Source organism: Chiloscyllium plagiosum, chromosome 7 (genome assembly GCF_004010195.1).
Source record: "Chiloscyllium plagiosum isolate BGI_BamShark_2017 chromosome 7, ASM401019v2, whole genome shotgun sequence".
In the NCBI taxonomy this organism is placed as follows: Eukaryota; Metazoa; Chordata; class Chondrichthyes; order Orectolobiformes; family Hemiscylliidae; genus Chiloscyllium; species Chiloscyllium plagiosum.
The window spans coordinates 1,494,301-1,519,578 of record NC_057716.1 but is presented as its reverse complement, the minus strand read 5'-3'; the positions used below and the strand labels follow the sequence as shown (position 1 = coordinate 1,519,578).

The 25,278-nt window shown below is 40.0% G+C and overlaps 1 protein-coding gene across 1 annotated transcript in view; it reads right to left on the bottom strand.

Moving 5' to 3' along the window:
* LOC122551251 (inositol polyphosphate 1-phosphatase-like) overlaps positions 1–25,278 on the bottom strand; it is a 74,252-nt gene that overhangs the window by 26,802 nt on the left and 22,172 nt on the right. The window contains exons 2-4 of the mRNA XM_043692863.1: positions 18,139–18,374; positions 16,598–16,658; positions 3,780–3,980 (exon numbers count right to left, since the gene is read on the bottom strand). Coding sequence (XP_043548798.1) covers positions 3,780–3,980; positions 16,598–16,658; positions 18,139–18,342 — 466 coding nt within the window. The 5' untranslated portion in view covers positions 18,343–18,374. The remainder of the gene's footprint in view (positions 1–3,779; positions 3,981–16,597; positions 16,659–18,138; positions 18,375–25,278) is intronic.

The window sequence follows — 25,278 nt, the reverse complement described above, 5'->3', positions numbered from 1 at the left end:
GATAGTGGAATCAAGGGTTATGGGGATAAGACAGGAACAGGATACTGATTGAGGATGATCAGCCATGATCATAATGAATGGTGGTGCTGGCTCAAAGGGCAGAATGGCCTACTCCTGCACCTACTGTCTACTGTCTCTCCTCATAAAGGGTGAGGTATTAAATGCTGCGCAGCCTTCCATTCTTCTTGACCTTTTCTGCCTGTTTTTCTCCTGGAATGACAGACAGTCTGGGATTGCAGGAGGTGAAAGAGAGTGGCACAACTATAATTTTTGCTGCAGGCGAGAGGTGCCCCGATCAAGTAAATAGACAGCACAGAGGGGTTGCAAGATTAGCGGTATCAGGAATTGCGATGGGTGACAGCAGTTGAGGGAAAATTTTGCAAGCAATAGTGAAAGTGGTATAGCACAAACTACGATGGGAGGTGGAAATAGTAGTAGAGACAGAGGTGAGTGTGATGTAGCAGAAAGAAGAAGGTGGTGCATACACTGGTGGATTGGAGAATGTCATTGACTTTCTTACTTCTCATAATGAGACTGTACTGACCCGAATGGCAACATCAGACCAACGTGGCATGGTCTGATGGTGTAATCTCCTCTTGATGTTAGGGATAAACACCACTCGGTTCACCTGGATCTCCAGGATCCTGTCTGCAAAGTGAGGTTGCTAATTTTCTCTTCTCTGCCATGTCCAGGGCAAATGTCATGAAACATGCAGAGCAGCTTTGAACTAACAGTGCTTTAAAAGTGACAATGGTGATATGGATGCTGGTCAATTCTGGCATATCTGGGCATCTTGCTTGGGCCTCAGAGAGAAAACCTCCATGAAACTGACATTTAGCCAGAACAATGTAAGATGCCCTGTGAAAGACCCAGAGAGGTGGTGAAATTGTTGAGTAGTAAATGGTTATACTTTAATCTACCTATCTATTTTCAACATGAATGAAAGTTGAGCTCTCAAGGATAGGCTAATTAACATATCCATTTGTTATATGTGATACATTTTGCCACAGAGATGACCATGACAGCATAACATATAGGGTGGAATTAGGCCATTCAGCCCATCAGGTCTGCTCTACCATTCCATCATTTTCTGTTATGTTGCTCAATCCCACCCTGCTGCCTTCTCCTTGTAATACCTGATGCTCTTAACAATCAAGAACCTATCTATCTCTGACTTAAATATATTCAATGACTTGGCCTCCAAGCCCTCTACAGCAATGGTTTCCACATTCAGCAGCCTCTAACTGAAGAAATTCCTCCTCATCTCAGGTCTCAAAAGTCATCCCCTTGCTCTGAGGCTGAGAGTTCAAGTCTCTCCTGCTAATGGAAACATCTTCTCCATGTCCATTTTATTCACATCTCTCAGTAATCTGTAAGTTTCAATTAGATCCAACTCCATCCTTCTAAACTGCATCTTGCATGCACCCACGGTCATCAACTGCTCCTGATATGACAAGCCTTTCATCCCTGGGATCATTCTTGAAACCTCTTCTGACCTCAAATGCCAGGACATCCTTCCTTAGATATAGGGCCCAAAACTGCTCACTATGTTCCAAATGCAGTTTGACCAGAGACCTATACAACCTTAGCAGTACATTTCTGCTCTCCTATTCTAGCCTTCTTGAAATGAATGCTAACATTGCATTTGCCTTCCTAACTACCAAATGAATCTGCATATTATCCTTAACAGAATTGTGAACTAGGACTCCCAAGTACCTTTGCGTTTCAGATTTCTGAAGGCTTTCCCTATTTTGAAAATGGTCTGCACTTCTATCTTCCTATAAAGTGCATAACCTCACATTTTCTCACGTTGTATCCCATCTGCCACTTCTTTGCGCAATTTCCCAGTCTGTCCAAGTTCTTAGAGTCATAGAGTCATAGACATGTAAAGCATGGAAACAGACCCTGCGGTCCAACCCATCCATGCTGACCAGATATCCCAACCCAATCTAATCCCACCTGCCAAACCCTTCCTATTCTAATACCCATCCAAATGCCTCTTAAGTGTTGCAACTGTACCAGCCTCCACCACTTCCTCTTGCAGCTCATTCCATACGCGTACCACCCTCTGCGTGAAAATGTTACCACTTAGGTCTTTTTTATATCTTCCCCCTCTCAACCTAAACCTATGCCCTCCAGTTCTGGACTCCCCGACCCCAGGGAAAAGACATTGCCTATTTACCCCATCCATGCCCTCACAATTTTGTAAACCTCTATAAGGTCACCTCTCAGCCTCTGAAGCTCCAGGGAAAACAGCCCCAGCCTGTTCAGCCTCTCCCTACAGCTCAAAGCCTCCAACCCTGGCAACATCCTTGTAAATTTTTTCTGAACCCTTTCAAGTTTCACAACATCTTTCCGATAGGAAGGAGACCAGAATTGCACACAATATTCCAACAGTAGCCTAACCAATGTCCTGTACAGTTGCAACATGACCTCCCAACCTCTGTACTCAATACTCTGACCAATAAAGGAAAGCATACCAAACACCTTCTTCACTATTCTATCTACCTGCGACTCCACTTTTAAGGAGCTATGAACCTGCACTCCAGGGTCTCCTCTGCACTTCCTCAACATTCATCTCCCTCCACTTATCTTTGTGTCATCTGCAAACTTAGCAATGATACCCTCAGTTCATTTGTCCAGATCATTATTGAGCAATGTGAATAGTATAGTCCCAATAATAACCCGAGCAAAACTCCACTAGTCACCTGCTCCATCCTTTATTTCCACTCTCTGTCTTCTGCCAGTCAGCCAATCCTCTATCCATGCCTTTACCAACATGGGCTGTTATCTTACTTAGCAATCTCCTGTGCACTTTGTCAAAGGCATTCTAGCAACCACTTCAAAGATCAGACAACATGGAATATCATTGAACATCACAGATATTTTTCTTTTTGGTCTCTTGGGGTATGGCAGAGTGGGAATAGCTAGGAAGCAAAAGATTTCTATGGTTTGCTGCAGAGAAATGCAATTGGGAGGTCATGCTTGGGTGATGAAGAACAAATTTATGGAATGTTAAAATGTGGTTTGAAGAGTAACCTATATTGAACTACAAGGAAACTTTCCTGTGAAAGAAAACCTCACTGTGAAAGACAGTTCTAAGATTGCACGTCACCAGACAGAACAGCAAAACATAAAAACATAAGTAAACTCTCAGGTACTAAGAATGACTCTAAATTGATTTTGGGAAAATCAAATGTGTTCATATGGGACAATAAAATATACCTTTACTCAGTTGGCCTAAAAATAAGAAAGGGGTTTTAAATATGCATTTAAATATAAAACATGCTTGTCAGTCTGTTGTTACAGTAAATGGTTTAAAATGTGATATCCGGACTAGTCATTCTTTCAGCGATTAACTAGAAAATCATATATCTTTTTAAAAGTTATTGGTCTCCATGAGAATGATTGAAGTATCATATACGCATTGCAGAAAAAATGTTAATTCTTCTTCCTGCACACATGACGACATTCCCAGCCTCGGGATAGAGATAAACAGCTGGCTGGGAGATTCAATGTCGCTTTTGCTTGCGTGACTTGCATGTAGATTTGGAAGCTTCTCAATGATTTTGTTCGCAGATGCTTTATCACAATCTTTAGTCAATTTAAATATTGATTTATTATTGCATAGATTCTAGTTAAAAACACATTGCTTAGTATTAAACGAAAATAAATCTAATTCTAAAATGGCATTTAAGTAAATTAAATCAATTGTTTAATTTACGGCTTCTACATTTTTAAAAATCTTCATTTTATTTTATTTGATTTAGCAAACATACCTATAGGATCTACCCACACTGCCATGGTATCCTGGGGAATATCTACTTTCACCTTCTCCAATGCAGGATCTTTAATGGAGACATCGTGATGAACAATCTTCGCTAATAGTTTGGCTGCTGACGTATTGTCATCCAACACTTTGCTCAACAGCTCTGCGGTTTCTGTCTCTGTTGCACAGACTTCAACTTTGATCTTCTCTCCTTTTATAGAAATAAACCTACAGTTAGTGTTTAGCATGAGCTTTCAGCTCATTATTCTTTTATATTTTGAAGCTCTATTTGAGTTGAAATATACTAAAAATAGAAGACAATCAATGCAGTAAAAGAAACAGTGCTAAAGCAGAAGTCGTTGTATCATGCAAATAAAGCTTAACCATGATAACCTGAATGACAAGTTGAAAATAAACTTGAAGGATCCTTAATTGAGAAAAGTGCTCAATGATGGAGAATCTAATTACCAAATAGAACAGCACATCAAAGCTTATCAATTCACAAGATGAAAAGCAATGGCAATCACTCAGTGTAGAAGTAATTATATTAGCAACAAATCAAATGTGATAATACATCAACATTTAGTGCGTGAGCAATGTCGATTTACATCAACTGGTGTAAATCACAAGATATTCTTTACTTCAGTGGTATAGCATATATTCACTTGGTTTGTGGTGAAGTCATGCTTCTAAGTCATAAAATATGGCTCCAGGCATCATTTCAGAACTGGGCACACACTTCAGTGTGGAGATGAGAGAGTACTGTGTTGTTAGCAGTACAGTCTTTTGGAAGAGGTGGTCCCGTTTGCTGATCCATATAGTCATAAAACATCCCATGTTAAAGCACACAGGGGTATCAATGTAAACTGGTAAAAAAAAAATTATAGTGGACTGTAAAAGCTTACAGTTATGTAAAAAGTAGCTAAATGAATGTGGATTCATTATAGACGGAGTGAGGAGAATCTATAATGGAGAATACAGGAAAGGCAGAGAAGCGAATTGATTACATTGTATCAGTCTTCACTAAGGGAGGTACAAGAAATCTTCAGTTAGAGATGTAAGAGATTAGAGAGAATGAGGAATTGAAGGAAATTAGTATTTGTAAGATGGCGACGTTGAATAAATTACTTGGAATGAAAGTTGAAAATTCAAAGGATCGGATATTTTACTTTACAGACTGTTGAAACAGGTAGCTATGGAGATAATGAATGCATTGGTGATCATCTTTCAACATTCTATAAGTTCTGGGATAGTGCCAGCACATTAGCTAATGTTACACCACTATTTAAGAAGGGAGACTAAAAGAAAAAAAAAATAAGGAACTACAGAACTGCTAGTCTTACATCAATAGGAGGGAAAATGCTGGAATCTATTACAAAAGATAAAATAAATGGACAAATACAGAGAATGCTGGAAAAACTCAGGAGATCTGGTGGCATCTGGAGAGAGAAAAAGAGTTAATGTTTGGAGTGTGCTATGACTTCTTTAGAACTGAAAGGTGTTGGAAAATAGGGTTTTTTAAATACATTTTTACATAGAGACAGGAGGAGCAGACAGCAGATGGTAAAGAGACCCAATGCAAAATACAATGGGGGAAAAAAAAGATGAACAGTTAAAGTGGGGATAAATTATGGTGTGCAAGGGAAAGAATTTGAACTTGCTACTAAAAGCAAAACAAACGAGACACAATCATGACATGGCTTTGGTGGGGGTGGGGGAACAATTTGAGAGAACGTAAGAAAAATGGAGAACAAACATAAAGTGGTCAGTTTCTGAAGTTATTGAATTTAATATTGAGACTTCGAGGCTGTATACTGTCTAAGCAGAAAATGTTTCTAGAGCTTGTATTGTCCTTCATTGGACATTGCAACAAGTTTAGGATGGAAATGTTAGCATTACAGAGAGGTGATTTGTTAAAATGGAAAGCAACTGGAAGGTTGGAGACATTCCTACGGAGAGATAGAGGTGTTCTGCAAATCAGTCACCAAGTCTGCAATTGGTCTTATCAATGTAAAGGAGACTGCAACATGAATAGCAAAAGTAGACTATACTGAAAGTACTAGATTGAAATGATAAGTAAAATGCTGCTTCACCTGGAAGGTGAATTTGGGAGTTTGGACAGTGAGGAGGGAGATGGTGAACAGGCAAGTGTCACAACTTTCATGATTGCATGGGGAAGTAAGGAAACTTTAGAAGTGATGGAGGAGTGGACTAGGGTGTCACGAAGGGAACAGTCTATAGAATGCTGAAAGTGGAATGGAAGGTAAGATGTTCTTGGTGGTGGCATCCTGCTAGTGGCGGAAGATGATGCTTTGAATCCAATTCCAGACAAGAGCAGGAGGCAGCATCAAAGTCATCGTTGACATATCAGAGAAGGATTTGTGAGTGGGACTTGAGAAGGAAGGGACAAAAAATGTTCCACATTCTCAGAAATAGCTGGGACCCATGCATGTACCCATCACAACACCTTTGATTTGGAGAAAGTGAGAGGAGTTTAATGAGAAGTGAGAAGGAGGCAAAGGAGGGTGGTGGTGGATGGAGGCTGTGTTTGCCTCCTTTCAGAACAGTAGTCAGCCATCAGAGCATCCTAATGGGAAACTAGATATGTAGAGGAATTGCATAGTTACAGTAAAAAGAGATTGCTAGGACCAGGAAATTGGAAATTGTGGAACCATTAAGAAGAATCATGAATGTAAGTGGGAAGAGACTGGACAAGAGGGTAAGAAATAAAATTTAGATAGGAATAAATAAATTCAGTGGGGCAGGAATGGACTAACATGATGGGTCTGCTAGGGCAGTCATGTTTATGAATTTTGGGAAGCAGGTAGGAGTGGATCATGCAGGGTTGAAGAACTATGAGGTGGAAAGCTGTAGAGGGAAGATCTCCAGAGGAGATGAGTTTCATGACAGTCCTGGCAACTGGATTTGCCACATAAATGCAGTGGTTACAATAGAGGTCAGAGGCTAGGAATACTGCAGTGGAAAACTCATCTCCTGACTCCCCAGAGCCTAACCACATCTACAAAGCACAAGTCAAGAATATGATGGAATACACCTCATTTTCCTGGATGAGTGTAGCTCCAATAACAGTCAAGAAGCTTGACAGCATCCAGGACAAGCTTGATTTGCACTACATGCACAAACATCCAGTCTCTCTACCCAGATGCCCACAGAAATACACCAAACATTCTTATACATCACCTTCCAAACCCACAAACACTTCCATCTATGATAACACAGCAGATACATGAGAACACCACCACCTGCAAGCCCTCCAAGTCAGACATCATTCTAGCTTGCCATTCCTTCAGTGTCGCTGGGTGAAAATCCTCCAATTCCCTCTCTAAAGGAATTATGCATCAACAGTATTTTGACTTCAATCTTTCAAGAAGAAAGCTTAGCACCACGTTCTCAAGGGCAACTAGGACAGGCAAGAAATGTTGGTTAGCCAGCAATGACTGTGTCCCGTGAGAGAAGTTTAAAAAAACATGGAAAAATGTAACGTTATCCACTTTGCTAGAAAAAACAGGTGTGCAGAGTATTCCTTTAATGGGAAGGTGATTACAGAATATAACTACCCATCCTTGACATTCACTGGCATTATACTGCCGAAACCTTGTCTAACAACAACCCAGGGTTACCATTGAGCAGAAACTGAACAGGAGCAGCCCTATAGTGCTGTGGTTGCAAAAGCAAGTCAGAGGCTTGGAATTCTGCAGTTAATTCTTCACCCTCTGACTCCCCAAAGCCTGCCTACCATCTTCAAGGCACAAGTCAAGGAGTGTGATTTAATACTCCCATTTACCTATTTGCATGTATCTCCAAAAACACTTAAGAAACTAGACACCAACTATTGCAAAGTAACTTGTAATTGGCAGCACATCCACAAAATGTTCAGCCCCTCAAGTACCAATGCACAATAGCAGCAGTGTACCATTTACGAAATGCACTACAGAAATTCATCAAGGCTCCTGAGACACCACCTTCCAAACCTACGACCGTTGACATTTATGCAGGTTCAGCTCCAAGCACACACCATACTGACTTGGAAACATCTTGTTGTCATATCAGTGCCACTGGGTAAAAATGCTGGAACATGCTCCCTAACAGCTTTGTAGGTATCAGATATCACCAAATGAACTTCAGCAGTTCAAGAAGGCATCTGGTTACCACCTTCCCGAGGGCAATTAATGCTGGCCCAGACAGTGACCCTACACCCATGAACAAATGTTTTAAAATGTACAAAGGGACCTAGCTGAGCTAATCAATAAATCACCAAAGTTTAGTGATAAAACTGGCATTTAGGATGGCCTTCATTTCAAGAGGATTTGTGTACAGGAGTAGCAAAGTTTTGCTTTGATTGTATAGAACATCAGTTAGACTTCAAATGGAGGGTACAGTTTTGGTTCCCTTACCTTAGAAAGGATAGACTCAGCGTAGAGAGTGAGACAACGTTATTCCTGCAATGGCAGGACTGTCCTATGAAGAGCTTTCGGGTAAACTGGACCTGTGTGAACTAGAATTTTGAAGAATGACGACTCATTGAAACCACCAAAGGAATAGGAAGGGGAGGTGCAAGTAAGATATTTCTCCTGACTGAGGACTCTAGAATCAGGAGATACCATTTCAAAATGAGATGAAGCACGTAGGACTGAAATGAGAGAAACTTTTGTATTCAGATTGTGAATCTTTGGAATTTTCTACCCCAGCTGGATGTGGTGCTTGGTCAGTAAACATGTTTAAGTTGAGACAAATTTGTTAGTTGACAAATTTTCTCTAAATCTGCTTTTCACCTTAAACTTATGCCCTCTTGTTATAGGTCCTTCAACTAAAGGGATCAGCTGCTTTCTATTCACCCTGTTCATGTCTCTCAAACTTATACATCTCAATTAGGTCCCCTGAAAGCTTTTCCTGCTCTGAAGCAGCCTTTCTTCATAACTAAGCTGCTCCATCCCAGGCAACATCCTCTGCAACCCCTCCAGTGCAATCACATCCTTCCTACAGTGTGGTGACCAGAATTGAACACAGTACTCCAGCTGTGGCCTAACCAAAGTATTATCCAGCTTCAATATATCCTCAATAGGTCTGGAAGCATCTGTGAGACTCATTCCTTTGTTTGTTCTCAACTGCTGTTCTCTCTCTTTGAGTTCCATCTCCACCTGTCGTTTACTCATCTCCCTTCTTCCATCCCACCTTCAGCATATATAGCAATCATTTTCGAGCTACAATCAGTTCTGAAGAAGGGTCTCTGGACCTGAAACATTAACTCTGCTTTCTCTCCGCAAACACTGCCAGACCTGCTGAATCTCTACTGCAATTTATGTTTTCGTTTCTGATTTCTAGCAGCCGCAGTTCTTTGGTTTTGCTTTTCCAAACATAATCACCCTGCTCTTTTAATCTGACTGACAAAGACAACCGCTCTGCGTGCCTTCTTAACTTTCCTTTAACCTGTCCTGCTGCCTTGAAGATTCCTCCATCTCTTTGAGATTCCTATGTCTTGTCATTCATTGAATATGCCCTCGTCTTGTTACGTCTTCCAAAGTGCTTCAACTCATACTTACCAGGGTTAAATTCCATCTACAACTGATCTGCCCAATGCATCTATACCCTCCGATAACCTCGCTTCCTCACTGTCAATAACCAACCATTCTTCATTATACCTGCAAACTTACTTATCACTCCCTCCAGTTTCTTCTCTATTGTTTAATTATATCATGAATGATAAGTGACCCAGCACTGATTCCCATGGTATGCCAGTAGATTCTGGCCTCCAGTCATGCAAACAGCCTTTTATCATCACCCTGTGTCTCTTATCATCATGCTAATTTGGATCCAACTTGCTAAGTTACCCTGGACACCATGTCCTTTTCCCTTCTTTATCAGTCTCCCATGTGGGACCTTGTGAAAGGCTTTGCTGAAATCCATATAAACCACATCAACGGCATGACCCTCATCTGTACACCCGACTACCTTCTTGAAAAATTGAATCAAATTTGTTTCATATGACCTCTCTTTCCCCTCCCTTGTGGCCTGAGAGGTATGAAAAATTTGTATCAGAGCTCCTGTAACTTCCTCTCTGATCTCTCACATCAGCCTAGGATGTAACTCACCGGACAGGGATTTGTCCACTTTTAAGTCCGCCAAACCTTCCAGTATCTCCTCACTCCTTACATCAAGCTGCTCAAGAATTTCACAGCCTTTCTTCCAGTATTCTGGACCGACTTCTTCCTTTCCAAAGTGAAGACAGATTGAATAGTCATTTGACACCCTGTCAATGTCTTCCAGCTCCAGGCATAGATTGCCTGCTTGGTCCTTAATGGAGAAAGTGAGGACTGCAGATACTGGAGCTCAAAAATGTGTTGCTGGAGAAGCGCAGCAGGTCAGGCAGCATCAAAGGAGAAGGAGAATCGACGTTTCGGGCATAAGTCCTTCTTCAGGAATGAGGAGGGTGTGCCAAGCAGGCTAGGATAAAAGGTAGGGGGGAGGGACTTGGGGGAGGGGCGTTGGGAATGTGATAGGTGGAAGGAGGTTAAGGTGAGGGTGATAGGCTGGAGAGGGGGTGGGGGGCGGAGAGGTCGGGAAGAAGATTGCAGGTCACAATTTCCCTAGTTATCTTTTTCCCTACTATATTCCCTGGTATATAACTTCTGGAATACCTTGGTATTCTCCCCAGTCTTACTAACCAGTGGTTTATCATGCCTCCTCTTTATTCTCCTAATTGCTTTCTCAGTTTCCTCTTACCCTTTTTTTATACTCCACAAGGGCCTCTGTTGATTTGTCCCCTTGGTACCTGTTAAAAGCCTCTCTTTTCCATCTTATTCACTCCCAAATATTCCTAGAGATCCAGGATTCTCTGGGCTTGTGGCTCCTACATTTCACCCTAAAGTGAACATGTTGGACCTATGCTCTTGCCAATTCCATTTTATATGATTGCTATTGTTCTGTTGTAAATTTAACCAGAAGTAGTTGTTCCCAGACCACTCTTGAACAGATCTTACCTGATCTTACTGATATCTGCACTCTCCCAATCCAGCAACCTTTTTTGCACACCATCCTTTTCCTTTTCCATAACAAACTTAAAACATATGGTGTCGTGATCTTCTTCACTGGAGTGCTCTCCATTGCCACTGTGAACACCTGTTAGCTTCAATCTCCAGATTTAGGTCCAGTCCTGCAAGGTCCCTTGTTGGACCTTTTAAACATTAATATATAAAGCTGTCCGGTTTACATTCCAAAAGATCTGCCCTCTCTAAATTCTTTACACGATGAATATCCCAATTAATGTTGGAGAAGTTGACATCCCCTCATATAACTACTCTATTATTGTTTTTATACACCTTAGTGAATTGTCTACACATTTGCTCTTCTATTGCCTGTTGACTATTTGTGGTCTATAATACATTTCCAGCAATGTGACTGTCCCCTTTTCATTTCTAAGCTCTCCCCACAGAGCCATATTTGACAACCCTTCCAAATATCCCCTTTTACTGTGTTAACTGACTCCTTAATTAATATTGTAACATCACCTCCTCTTTTATACCCTCCCCTGTGCTGCCTGAAGATCCTACATTCCGAAATGTTGAGATGCCAGTCCTGCTCCTCCCTCAACTACATCGCTGCAATAGCAATAGCATCACAATTTCATGTGTCAATCCACACACTTCAGTCATCTGTCTCACCTATAATACATCCAGCATTAAAGTAGAGGCCATCCATCCTCGCCCTACTCTCTTGAAACTCAACATGGCTTTACTTCCTCTGCCTTGGTTCCTTTATTAAAGAATGCTATGTCCTTAATTACTAACCCTCTGTGTTCTCCTTCCCTCCTGGCCTAGTAAACATTCCTCTCAACAGCACTAGGAAATCGAGCCACAAGGATGTTGGTCCTATTCTATTTCATGTCACAATGTCTCGCTTGCACAACTTCGCCAGAAAATGTCCCAGTGCTCTAGGAATCTAAAACCATGCCCCCTGCACCAACTCTTGTGAGACAAATTCATCCTCTCCTATTTCTATATTTGCTAGCATGTGACATAGGAGTGTACAATTTTTCAGTTTCTGCTGTTTAGTCTACTGCATTGCTCCCTAAGTTCTTGATGCAAGACCTCATCCTTCATTCTACCTATCGTTGGGACTAACATGTACTATGACTCTCCAATGGTGATAATATGCTGAAAGCAGCCTTAATTGACTCAGACTGGAGCCTCTGCTTCATCTGAGAGAAAGTTGCAGCCTGGAAAGGATCCAGTCAATCTGATGGGCCAGCAATATGGCCCTTCAGTGGCCATTGCTGGGATTAAATTCAGAGACGTCATTGAGACCAGTTTCAGGTAAGTCTGGGATTTTTGTTAACCTGAATTACATATTTCAGCCAAGGGGTTAATGGTGGGATGGATGAAGTGCATTCAATGGAGACACCCCACCTTCCTGTCCAACAGCTTGAAGTGTGAATGCTTTCACTCTGCCTGCCTTGCCTCCACTTGCCCCTGCCCCAAAAGTGGTTGTGTTGCCTGATGCATTCTCCTTCCACTGTGGCATGGGAGATAGGTCGGGGTAGGAGGAAAAGTGCTAGGAATGTTACAACCCTCTCACCACCCTCAAATACACCAGAAGGCAATATTAAAATTCAAACCCTAGAGTACAAAAGCTAGGAACCTATGATGAACCTTTTGAAAAACCTAGTGGGGGCTCAACAGAGCGTTATGATTAATTCTCAGCACTGTACTTTGGAAAAGATATGAAGGCTTTATAAAAAGTGTCATGAAGATTTATGAGAATGGTTCAAGGAAGAAGAGACTTTGATAACATAGGCTGAGAAACCAGAGTTGGTTTCCTTCAAGAAAAGGAGATTTGATAAAATGTTAAAATCATGAGAAATCTAAACATAACTGATGAGGAGAAACAGTTGTCATTGGAGCAAAAGTCGAGAGCCAGAAGGTACAGACTTAAAATGATTGACAAAAGAGCTTAAGATGACATGAAGAAGAACTTTTTTACATGAGTTGTATTTATCAGGAACACACTTGAGAGAGAATAGTCAATGCAGATTCAATTGCGAGGTTGAAAACGAAATTGGATAATTCACTATAAAGAGAAAAAAATTGAATGACCACAGAGTATGGGACTAGCTTAAAATTGCTAGTTGACAAATTGTTGATGGGTTGAATGGCCTGTTTCAATGCTATAACTATTCTATGATTTGATGAACAGATCTTTTAGTAGAAAATGTTGGTACTATATCTGTTGTTGACATCATCTTCCATGTTTTAGGAAAGCTAATGAGTGCAGTGAGATTCTCAACACACTTGCACATACATTAGAAATTGTTATCAAAATTTTCCATGCCTTGTCTCTTATAAATGTCAAATTCTTGAAGATTCTGCAATGGCCACACCTTATTCTAATCCTAGACTTTTTCTCATCAACGACTTTAGATTAAATTCAAGAATACATCTGTTAAACAACATCTATGATTTGCCAATTTCCCCAACAGTCTACAAAAACAACATCTGAGATAAAGTGTCACATTATTCAATTTAACTTCAGGTTGTTCATCAATGTTGCTGGAGTCATTTCCTGCTGATTTTGACCACAGTATTCCAGGAAACAACATGCGTACAAGAAATAAAGCCAGGCCCTTCATGACATTATCTACCCTATCTCCATACAGTGTTCTTCCTTCCTCCCCTCTTCTCATTGGATCAGCGTGCCAGGCACCAGTCACTCTCTGCTAACTAAACTGAATGACCACTAGCCAAGCTTAAACATTGAATGTCAGCATTAAGATGTTATTCAACTGCAGGCGCTTTCAATCTATTCCCAGACCAGATGTTGCCTTACAGTTACCTAGTTACAGGTAAGCATTCAGGAGCGGGAATCCTGGATGCAAAGGCCAATTCTGGTGGTGTTATGCTCTCCTGGCTATGAATCAATTAATGTCAATACAGTAATATGGTCAAACGAAAAACTGAAGAACTGTGAATGCTGGAAATCAGAAACAAAAACAGAAATTGCTAGAATAACTTAGCAGGTCTTTTGGGATCTGTGGAAACAAAGCAAACTTTAAGGTTTTGGGTCCAGTGATCCTTCTTCAGAACTGATTGTAGGTAGGAAATTTTTTGTATATATGCTAAATTTGGAGTGGGAGGAGGGGAGATGGGGGGAGTAAATGATAGATGGGAATAGAGCCCAGAGAGAGAGAATAGTGATTGGACAGACAAAGGAATGGGTAAAGGTGTGCCTGGGAGAATGAAAGAATAGTGGACCATTAGCAACTGACAATGGATTGTTGGTGGTAGCAACAAATATGCTGGCAAGGTCTGGTATGTGGGGGTTAGGGTAAGAACAAGGGAGAAGATGCTCAAAATTTAAAATGTTTGAACTCGAAATTGAGTCCAGAAGGCTGCAGGGTTCCGAGCCGGAAAATGAGATTCTGTTCATCCAGCTTAAGCTGTGTACTGGAGCACTGTAGCAAGCCTGAGACAGAGATGTTGGCCAGGGAACATGGTGATGTGTTGAAATGGCAGGCAACCAAAAGCTCAGGTTCATTTTTGCGGACAATAGGTGTTCTGTCATTGGATAGTCTTTTGAGTTACCAGACAAATGTAGAATAGCAAATCTGCACCAGTGTTGTCTTGGACCTGCAGTTAAACTCTGATAAAATACCTTAGTCGTAACCAATGGAGAGTGTTGTTAAAGAACCTGTTGAGACTTTAAAACATTATGGACAGTGGTACCAGACAGTGCTCAAAACACATAATTAAATAAATCTGGAATAGAAAAGCTTAAGTTTAGATTCCCTACAGTGCAGAAACAGGCCCTTCGGCCCAACAAGTCCACACCTACCCTCCAAAAGGTAACCCACCCAGACACAATCACCCACTCCCTACTAATGCACCAATCACTATGGGCAATTTAGCATGGCCAATTCACCTAACCCGCACATCTTTGGACAGTGGGAGAAAACTGGAGCATCCGGAGGAAACCCATCCGGAGGACACAGGGAGAATGTGCAAACTCCACGCAGACAGTCACCCGAGGCTGGAATCAAACCCGGGTCCCTGGCGCTGCAAGGCAGCGATGCTAACCATTGAGCCATTGTGCCGCCCCACCAGCAATGGTCATTAAAAACTCATCTGTTCATTTTGTCTTTTCAGGAAGGAAATCTGCCATTCTTACTTTATCCTTCAAGTGACAGCAGATTCACAGCAACATGATTGATTCTTACCTGCACTGTGAAATAGCCTAGCCCAGCCACTCAGTCCAAGGCAATTAGGAATGGGCAACAAATGCTGGCTTTGCTAGAGATGATCAACTCTCATGAACAAATTTTTAAAAAGTAAAAGCCTTGACTTGATATTTAAATATAATCAATTAATTAGCAACTTCATAGACCACACATCCCTTTGTCTGAATTTATACACATTATATTATTTAAACATTCTAATTTAAAAATTCTTGCTTTCAGTTCTAAAAACACAAATATTTTAACTATGTGGTAGTGAAAAAAAAATCACTAGCAAAGAATGTATAATTTCTCAGTTAGATAGTATCCTTTGTATTACAGTGATGCTGTGACCCCAATGGTAATATTATAAAGACAAATTCACAAAGGTCATAAGGCTTACAGCCTTCCTTTGTCCACACAATTGAATCTTGGGGTTAAGTTACAATATGCTTCATGAGCACTTCTTAATTATTAAGTACTGTTGATGGAGAACTTGGCACCCATGCAGACTGGAAAAAAAAACCTTTGTGATTGAATGCTCTTGTGAGTAAATTTTAGTTTCAGATTTATTGATTGCATTAGTTGAATTAAGTTACAATATAAAATGCTTCTCAATTGAACTTGTGAAAGTAAACGTGTATGGGCTTTAATTGGATGTATAAATTAATTGAGTAGAAAACAAAGACCTTTAGGTTTGTCCCTTTACACAATTTAAAGCTATGTGAAATGCCTTGGCTCAAACTTTGCAGAAAGTGGCAGTTCACGGCATGTCTTATTATTAGATTTGTTCTTTCACTGTTCACCACATAAGATCTTTGCCCAAAACTATGTCTGGAAAAGCAAGCTGATAATCAGCGAAGACAGCATAGTATTTCAGATCTCATGGAACAACAGAACATTGTATCTCCATAAATAATGAGTTTTAGCAATTGAGCAATAACAGAGGAGGATCTGGGATGAAGGGGAAATTCAATGTCAAAATAAGCGGAAGGAGAAATAAAGGGAAGAAACAAATGATTGGATCAAGATAGGGACAAAATGGGAAAAAATAAAATGCTGGCGTTCTTAAGATAATTAACAGCAATTTATTATGTGAATGAAAGAAAGTTCATGCTTTGAATTATTGCTTTCTATTCAAGGAAGGTTGATCATGATTAATAATGATCACCTTGATATAGAGTATTTAAGCTATTATTTATTGGATTTAACCTTTTATGCCAAAAGTAGTGGACAACCTATGTGCAAGCACAACAACCTTAATGGTGAGATGCTACTTTTGTGAAGTCAGTAGAAGATGGGTGAAAATTGGCAAGCAACTTGTGGCAATCTGCAAATAATGGACCTTTTTTCTTCACCACAGTTTGTTGGCTGATTTACACACTAACATTCACTTGGTGTTATTCGAGCAGCAAAGTCTATCCTAGTTAATTTTTCAATTTTAAATCATAGATGGTGTAAAACTGGTGACGAACATACATAAGGATGCTTATTAGTCACACTGAGTATTGCCAAATTCGACAAACTGATGGAGCATTTCACCTAGTTTGATAATGCTCAGAAACATTCAGATTTTTTTGTCTTCAAGCTTGGCTTTTACTTACCCAGACTGTTAGTGAATTGATTTGATTCTTCACCAAAGACGTAATCTTCCAGCCCTGGAAACTGAATAATAGATTGTTAAAGTAAAACAAAGAACTGTGGATGCTGAAGATCTGAAACAAAGACAGAAATTGCTGGAGAATCTCAGCAGGTCTGGCAAGGTCTGTAGAAAGAAAGCAAAGGCAATGTTTTGTGTCTCCTGACCATTCCATAGAACTGTTCTTCAGAGAAGCACTGGGAGTGAGAGTCAGGGGTTCCTACTGTTGAATTTCCTATTGCTTTGAAAACTAGAAAGACCTAGCGAGCACATGGTCAGTATAGATATACGGTACTTGGCAAAACTGGAAGGCCCAGTGGTAGTTTTCAGGTCAGATGGCAGACGTTCATACAGGACTAAGGCCTGGATTGCTGAACAGAATGTAAATGTAATTTTCCCTTCTTTAAAAGAGCTGTTGAATGCAAAAGCAGGAAACTTTAGAAGGAGCAGAGAGGCCCTTCACTCTCAACACAAGCAAGAACACTGCAATGGAGAGCCTTCACTAATGATGGATGCTCTGCATGTCGGGGTCTATTCCCCAACTTCAACCTCTGATAGTCTTGCCAGCAGCAGCATTCACTTTCATGTATATTTGTGGCATAGATCCTAGGGCCACTGGGCTACAGGTTTCTCATGACATTGTGTTTATAGGTCTGGACCTTCCTCAAACTATTTCATTTCATTTTGAAAAAGTACATAAACACTTATTTAAATTGACGGATTAGGTTTATTGATATTCTAATATTTGACCATGTTTGCTTGTAAAAATGATTGTTGAGATGACAAGTTGTGATACTTTATCCAGCATAATCTTTAGGTAGTTTTCTGGAATTCAATTATAATGCTTCCAGGTCATTGTTCAGTTCACTGTTCACAGATTTTGGCTGCTGGCATATACTCACAACACACTGAGCTACTAATGCTCCATGTTGTTGAATAGTGGGATGCAATTCATATCACACATTTCCACAACTAACCTTTTGGTCATACAATCATGGAGAGGTCATATCCATAATAAAAGGAGAAAAGATATCAAATTACTCCACTTTATTCCTTTTGCCTGCCTATCCCTTTAAAAAGTACTTCTGCTATTGGCACAGTGTTAATGGAATGGAAGGATTTAAAATTTAGCACCATCCAAAAGAGAAAGTCTAGAAGGTAGTCCATTGTTCTCATGTCAAATGGTATGAAGAAAATTAGTCTCAGTTAATCCCAACAGTTCAGAGCTAATCACCATGGCTGCAAGAGAACTGGTGCACTTACTCTAATGCTATTATGTTCTTACTATCCTGGTGCAATTAATGATTACAGAAGGCTTCCTATGCAAACTTTTACTAATTTTCTTTTAAAAAGAAAGGTACAAATATTCAGTGTACTAACTGAGTACCAGACTAATACGTACATCATTACTGTCCAAATTCAGAGTAATTATTTCCAGATAGGTCAGACAGATAAACACTGTGAACAAATATCTTTTAATTCGCTTTGTAAATTCCTGGTACTCACTTTCTTTCCAATATCATGTTTGATTACTTCTTGGACTAATACATCTGCCAGTGTTTTGAAATCACTAACAAATTTCTTATTTTTCTCATTCCCTTTTTTTTCTTGGACCAACAGCTGAAAGAGCGTTTCCTCTTGCTTGCAGGCGCGAGCGATGTTTGCAGACTTTTCTGAGGCATAGACGAGTGCCGTCAAAAATTCAGTCATTGTGAAAATCAGATATGTCTCTATGTGATCACCTGAAATGCAAAGAAGAGCAGTCTGCTAACCATTTACAGACAAATATCAAAGCCTGCTAGTCTTTGGATCCAGTGGCAACAGCAAAATAACATACACTTCAAAACGTATATTATACAACAGATGATTATGGGGATAATTAATCCAAAGCACTTGTACTTACTTGCTCCATTGATGCTAATTCCACATCCATGGATGAAGAAGCAGAAATGGGGAATTCTCTTAGGTCAACACTACAGTTGGGAAAGAGTTGCTTAACTATCAAAATGAATTTTGCTCAAAAGCTAAAATGATAATCATGGAACTGTTCTCAGCACAGAGAAGACCCTCCCATTTGGTCTGTTGTGTTTGCCTTCTCCTCGTAACCAAAAGCATTCTTCTTTTCCAATAATAATCCAATTTCCTCTTGAATGACTCGATTGAATCTGCCTCCATCACACAGTAGCGCATTCCAAGTTTCAATCTTTCACTACATAAGGTTTCTCCTCATGTTTCCATTACCTCTTTTGCTAATTACCTTAAATCTGTGCCCTCTTTAAAAAGCTCTTTAAAATGTCCTCTCAAACTTTTCTTCTGCAAGGAAAACAGACTCAATGTCTCCATTCTGTGTAACTGAAGCTCCCATTCTTGGAACCCTTCTCACAGTTTCTCAGCACACAGTTCCTTAGCATCTTTACAAAAGTGTGACGTGCAGAAGTGAGCACAATACTCCAGTTGAGTAGAAACCATTCACTGTTTTATAGATTAGATTCCCTACAGTATGGAAACAGACCCTTTAGCCCAATACGTCCACACCGACCCTCCGAAGAGTAACCCACCCAGACCCATTCCCTTACCGTACATATACCCCTAACTAATGCACCTAACACTACGGAAAATTTAGCATGGCCAATTCACCTGACCTACACATCTTTGGATTGTGGGAAGAAACCGGAGTACCCAGAGGAAACCCATGCAGACAATGTGCAAACTTCATACAGACAGTTGCCCGAGGCTGGTATTGAACCCAGGTCCTGTGAGGCAGCAGTGCTAACCACTGAGCCACCATGCTGCTACAGGTTTAACAGTTATTGTGACAATAATAAATCAATCAATAAATCAACAATATATATCAAGTAGTGCAAGGATCCCATCACAAACTCTGGGAAACTTCACGACAAACCATCCTTTAACCTTTCATCCTTCCCAAACTAGCATTCGTGAACCATTGCTCTCTGTTTCCTGTCACGCAGCCAATTTTGAATCCATGTTGCTGCAATGAATTTCACTGAACATTTGAACAAAGAACAGAAGTAGGCCATTCAGCCCTTTGAGTCTGTTTTGCCATTCAGTCAGACCGTGGCTGATCTAATTTTAACCTCAACTCTACTTCATTGCATATCCTCAATAATCTTTCATCCTCTTGATAATAAAAAATCTATCTGCTTCTGCCTTAAAAATATTGAAAATTTCTGCCTTTTGAAGAAGGGAATTCCAAAGACTCACAATCCTCTCAGAGAGAAAACAAAAATTTCCTCATCTGTCTTAAATGAGTGACTCCTAATTTTTAAGCTATGACCCTTAATTCTAGATTCTCCCACGGCAGGAAATGTCCTTTTGACATTGACTTGGTCAAATCCCCTCTAGATCGTATCTGTTTAATCTAAGTTGTGTCTGAATTTTCTAAACTCCAAAGGATACAGCCTGGTCTGTCCAACACTCCATCATTGGCCTGACTAGCTTTTCCTGTCTAGCCAGATATTCATTCTAGGTATTAGTCAAGTAAACCTTCTCTGAATTGCTCCCAAAGCATTAACATCCTTCCAAGTACGGTGACCACAGTACTCCAGATGCGGTTTCACCAATGCCTTGTATAACAGATGCATGATCTATTCTTGAAATCAACTCCCCTCGCAATACAGAGAGTTGTGAACACAGCCCAGTCCATCACGTAAACCGTCCTTCCATCCATCGACTCCATCTACACTTCTTGATGCCTTGGAAAGGCAGCCAACATAATCAAAGACCCCTCCCACCACAGTGATAATGTCTTCCAACCTCTACTGTCAGGCAGAAGATACAAATGCTTAAACACACGCACCAACAGGTTCAAAAATAGCTTTTCATTAGATTTCAGAATGAACTTTCCAAATTTCAAATCTAATGTTAATCTTGCTTTCTGTATCCCTTCTTTGCAGCCATAACTTTTGCACTCCTCGCTCTGTTCAATTACCCTGTGATGTTTGCATGTTATGATCTGCCTCTACTGCACAAAGATCAAAACTTTTCACTGTACCTAGTTACATGTAACAATAATAGATCAAATCAAATAAAACATAATATTCTATTAATTGTTTACTTACTTTACCTGCATACTACCCTTCCATAATTCAGAAAGTAGAAAACCCAGATCTTTCTGCATGTCAGAGTTCTCACCTTTTGTATAATATGCTACTTCTTTATTCTTTCTGCCAAAATAGATAATTTCCCACTTTATTATATTACACTCCATATGTCAGAACCTTTCCCACTCATTTGAATGCATAGTGGCTCAGTGGTTAGCACTACTGCCTCAGAGTGCCAGGGATCTGGGTTTGATTCCAACCCCTCGGATGACTGTGTGTGTGTGTGGAGTTTGTACATTCTCCCCTTGTCTGCGTGGGTTTCCTTCGGGTGCTCTGGTTTCCTCCCACAGTCCAAAGATGTGCAAGTCAGGTGAATTGGCCATGGTAAATTGCCCATAGTGTTAGATGCATTAGTCAGAGGGGAAATGGTTCTGGGTGGGTTACTCTTCGGCAGGACGGTGTGGACTGGTTGGGCCGAAGGGCCTGTTTCCACACTGTAGTGAATCTAATCTAATAAAAAAAAATGTGCAGTTTAGGTGAACTTGCCATGCTAAATTGCCCATAGTGTTCAGGAATATGTAGGTTAGGTGCATTAGTCAGGGGTATGGGTCTGGGTGGGTTACTCTTTGGAGGGTTGGTGTGGACTTGTTGGGCTGAAGGGCCTGCTTCCACACTATAGGGATTCTAATTCATTTAATCATCTATATATCTTTGTAAGTTCTTTCTGTCTTCTTCTCAATTTACTTTCTTGCCTACCTTTGTGTGATCAGCAACATTAGTTACCATACCTTTGATCTTTTCACCTAAATTATTTTTATGCACTGTGAAGAGTCGAGGTCCCAGCACTGACCTCCATGGCACATCACTCGTGACATCCTGCCAGCCTGCAAAAGACCTGAGCCTCCTCTCTGTTGCCTACCAGCCAGTCAATCTTCTATATATGTCAATATGTTACCCTCTTTACCATAAACCTTAAATTATTCCACAATAACCTTTGATGTAACACCTTCTCAAAATCTAAGTGCAATACACTTACCGGTTCCCTTTATCTACAGCACAAGTTACTTCACCAAAGGACTCCCATAAATTAGTTAAAAATCATACAACACCAGGTTATACTCCAACAGGTTTATTTGGAAGCACTGACTTTCGGAGCACTGCTCCTTCATCAGGTGGACAACCAGCTCATGAAGGAGCAGTGCTCCAAAAGCTAATGGTTCCAAATAAACTTGTTGAACTATAACCTGGTATGTGATTTTTAACTTTGTACACCCAGGTCCAACACCGGCTTCTCCATATCATGAATCCCTTAAATTAGATAAACATGATTTTCCTTTGGTAAAACTATGTTCCTAACCATGCTGGCTCTGCTACCTTTAACTTATCCAATCTCCCTAATATAAGGGCTTTAATAATAGCTTTTGACATTTTATCTATGACAGATATTAAGCTAAATGGCCTGTAGTTTTGGGCTTGAGCTATAACTTTGCTCACTAGTCTGTTATGCAGCTGTTATCAAATGCCTTTTGTAGATGTATGTACACCACAGCAATAGAATTAACCTCATAACTTTCACTGTTATTGCTTTAAATAATCCAGCAGCTAGTCAAACACAATTTGCTTCCTGAAGAAGGGCTTATGCCCGAAACGTCGATCCTCCTGTTCCCTGGATGCTGCCTGACCTGCTGCGCTGTTCCAGCAACACATTTTCAGCTCTGATCTCCAGCATCTGCAGACCTCACTTTCTCCTCCTAACAAATCTATCCTGGCCTTCTGTAATTTATCCAAATGACTGTTAATTTTGTCTTTTTTTTGTTTCTAGAAGCTTTATCACATCTGAAATAAAATTGAACTAGCCTAATATTTACATAAATATGTTATTATTACCAACTGTGCAATGCTTAAACATTTTATGTATTTTTTTATCTCAGTCACACTATTATTTGAATCTCTGAAATGGATTAAAAATGCATTTTGGAAGCCCTCAGCTCAGTCACAAAGAATTTGCTAAACACAGATGTTGCTGTTCTGTATAATGAGATCTTAATGGTTGCTTACAAGTAAACTCGTTATATTTTACATTTGAATCTACTTAAGTTGATTATAATCTGAATTCTGGTTGAATGGTAAAGGTCTCCCTAAATATAATTGCTTATGTAACAATCTTGGTGATACTTGAATAAATATGCTATCCTTTTCCTAAGCATACAAACTCATGAATCACAAGGAAGGAGATTTTCTAAAAATATCAGGACAAAGTCCTTAAAGATTTGAACTGCTGGTGTATAATAAGGAAACTATGATCTATTTTATTCATTTGTAAACCATAGTAAACTTATGAAATTTTTATGAATGCTTTTATTACATTATTATCTGACAGTGTGCTTCATAGTTGCCAAGTGCAGAATATACATAGTAAAAGTGCAGAGAAGATAAAATGTTATTGCGGTTATTAATTGTTTTAAACATATTTTAATCTTGCTTGCACAGAAATATGGTGCTTTCCTTAATTTAGAAATAGATTGAATTCTGTATACTACTTTCTGTCATATCTGATGTTAATGCATAGACTGAGGTTAACTAATCAAAGTGTATTTTTCTCCCCAAATGTGTAAAATAAATGTACTTTGATCAAAAAAAGATAAGATAGTGACAGGTGAAATGTTTTTGTTCAGCTATTTACACAAAGAGAAATATATCCCAAGTCCCAGCAACTCATACTACCTGAAGCAATGTGCCTAGTTTAAAAGAATGACTCTTTTCATGTCTCTTCTATTTCATGTCTTTTCTAAAATTTGTGACAAAAAACAATTAATTGCTTTGTCACAAATTCTACTTTCAAGATATAAACAACAGCTGTCACCAAAACATAATTCAATTAATCTCACCGTGTGAAAGTAATTCAGCAAAAGCAAAGTGAGCCTGACATTATCTGACATTCCCAAAAGGACAAGGGAACAATCGTACAGTGGTCATGTTATCAGGCAAATAACCCAAAGGTTCATATCTGGAAGACTGCTATAAGAAAGACAAGGGATCATTTGAGAAAAAAAATCCTAATTTACATTTTAAATGGGGACTCCTTATTCGTAAATTATGTCTCCAAGAGGAGCAAACATACTTTCAGCCTGTTCAGACCCCTCAGGATCTTCTATTTTGATAAGATTACCTTGCATTCTTTTAAACTGCATTGGATGCAGACACAATCTGTTTAAAATTTCTTTTCATATTTCCTTCATTCATTCATGGGATGTGGGCATCACTACCTGGCAACTCAAGCTGCCCTTCAGAATATGGTGGTGACTTGTCTTCTTGAACTGCTGCAGATCATGAAAATTTACAATGCTGTGAGTGAGGGAATTCCAGGGTTTTGATTAACCAACAGTGAAGGAAAAGTTAAATATTTTCAAGTTAGGATGATGAGTGGCTTGGAGGGGAACTTGGGTGGTGTTCTTATGCATCTGCTTCTCTTGTCCTTCTAGACATAAGTTGTGGATTTGGAAGGTGTTGTCTTAAGGATCTTTGGTGAATCTCTGCAGTGCATCTTGTAGATAGTACACACCACTGCTATGGAGCCGTGGTGCTGGAGGGAGTGAATATTGCTGGTACGGTCTCAATCAAGCGGGCCGCTTTGTCCTGGAAGGTGTCAAGTTACAAGTGTTTTTTTGGAGCTGCACTCATCCAGACAAGTGGGAAGTATTCTGTCACATTCCTGGCTTGTGCCTTCTTTTCCCGGTGGGCAGATTTTGGGGAGTCAGGCGATGAATTACTCGCCACAATATTCCTTGCCCTGACCTGCTTTGTAGCCACTGTATTTATATAAATTCATAATATGGAAGCAGGCCATTTGTTCCATTGAATCCATACCCATCCCCAAAAGTGCATCCCACCCAGAGCGACCCCCCCCACCCACCCTATCCCTGGAACCCTGCATTTCCCATGGCTAATCCACCTAGCCAGCACATCCCCGGACACTATGGGCAGTTTAGCATGGCCAATGCACCAAATCTGCACATTGTTGGACTGGTGAGTCCAGTTGTCTTTCTGGTAATGGCAACCCTCGTAGAACATAGAACAGTACAGCACAGTACAGGCCATTCGGCCCTTGATGTTGTGCCGGCCTTTTATCCTACTCTACGATCTTGAAATATTTTTAAAGAGAGTGTTGTGTATATTTAAGGGTTCAAAATTAATTATTAATTTAGTACAGATAGTTAATAACTTTGTCTTTTCAGTGTCCCGATAGAGGAAAAATTGGATATCACAGCTGTCTTATTGTGACTCACTAATACACAAATCTTACTGATTGTACAAAGACCAATAGAGATCAGGAACCCCACAGGATGTTGAGAGTGGGGGAGTTCAGTGATGGTAACAACAATGAATGTTAAGCAACAGTGATTAGTTTCTTTCTATTGGAGATGCTCAACACCTGGCAATGTGTGATGCAAATTTTACTTCCATTTGTCACCCCAAGCCTGCTATAGTCCAGCTCTTGAACATGGATTGCTTCAGTATCTGAGGAATCATGAATGGTGCTGAACATTCTGTGTTCATTGGCAAACCTTATGTTGGAGGGAAG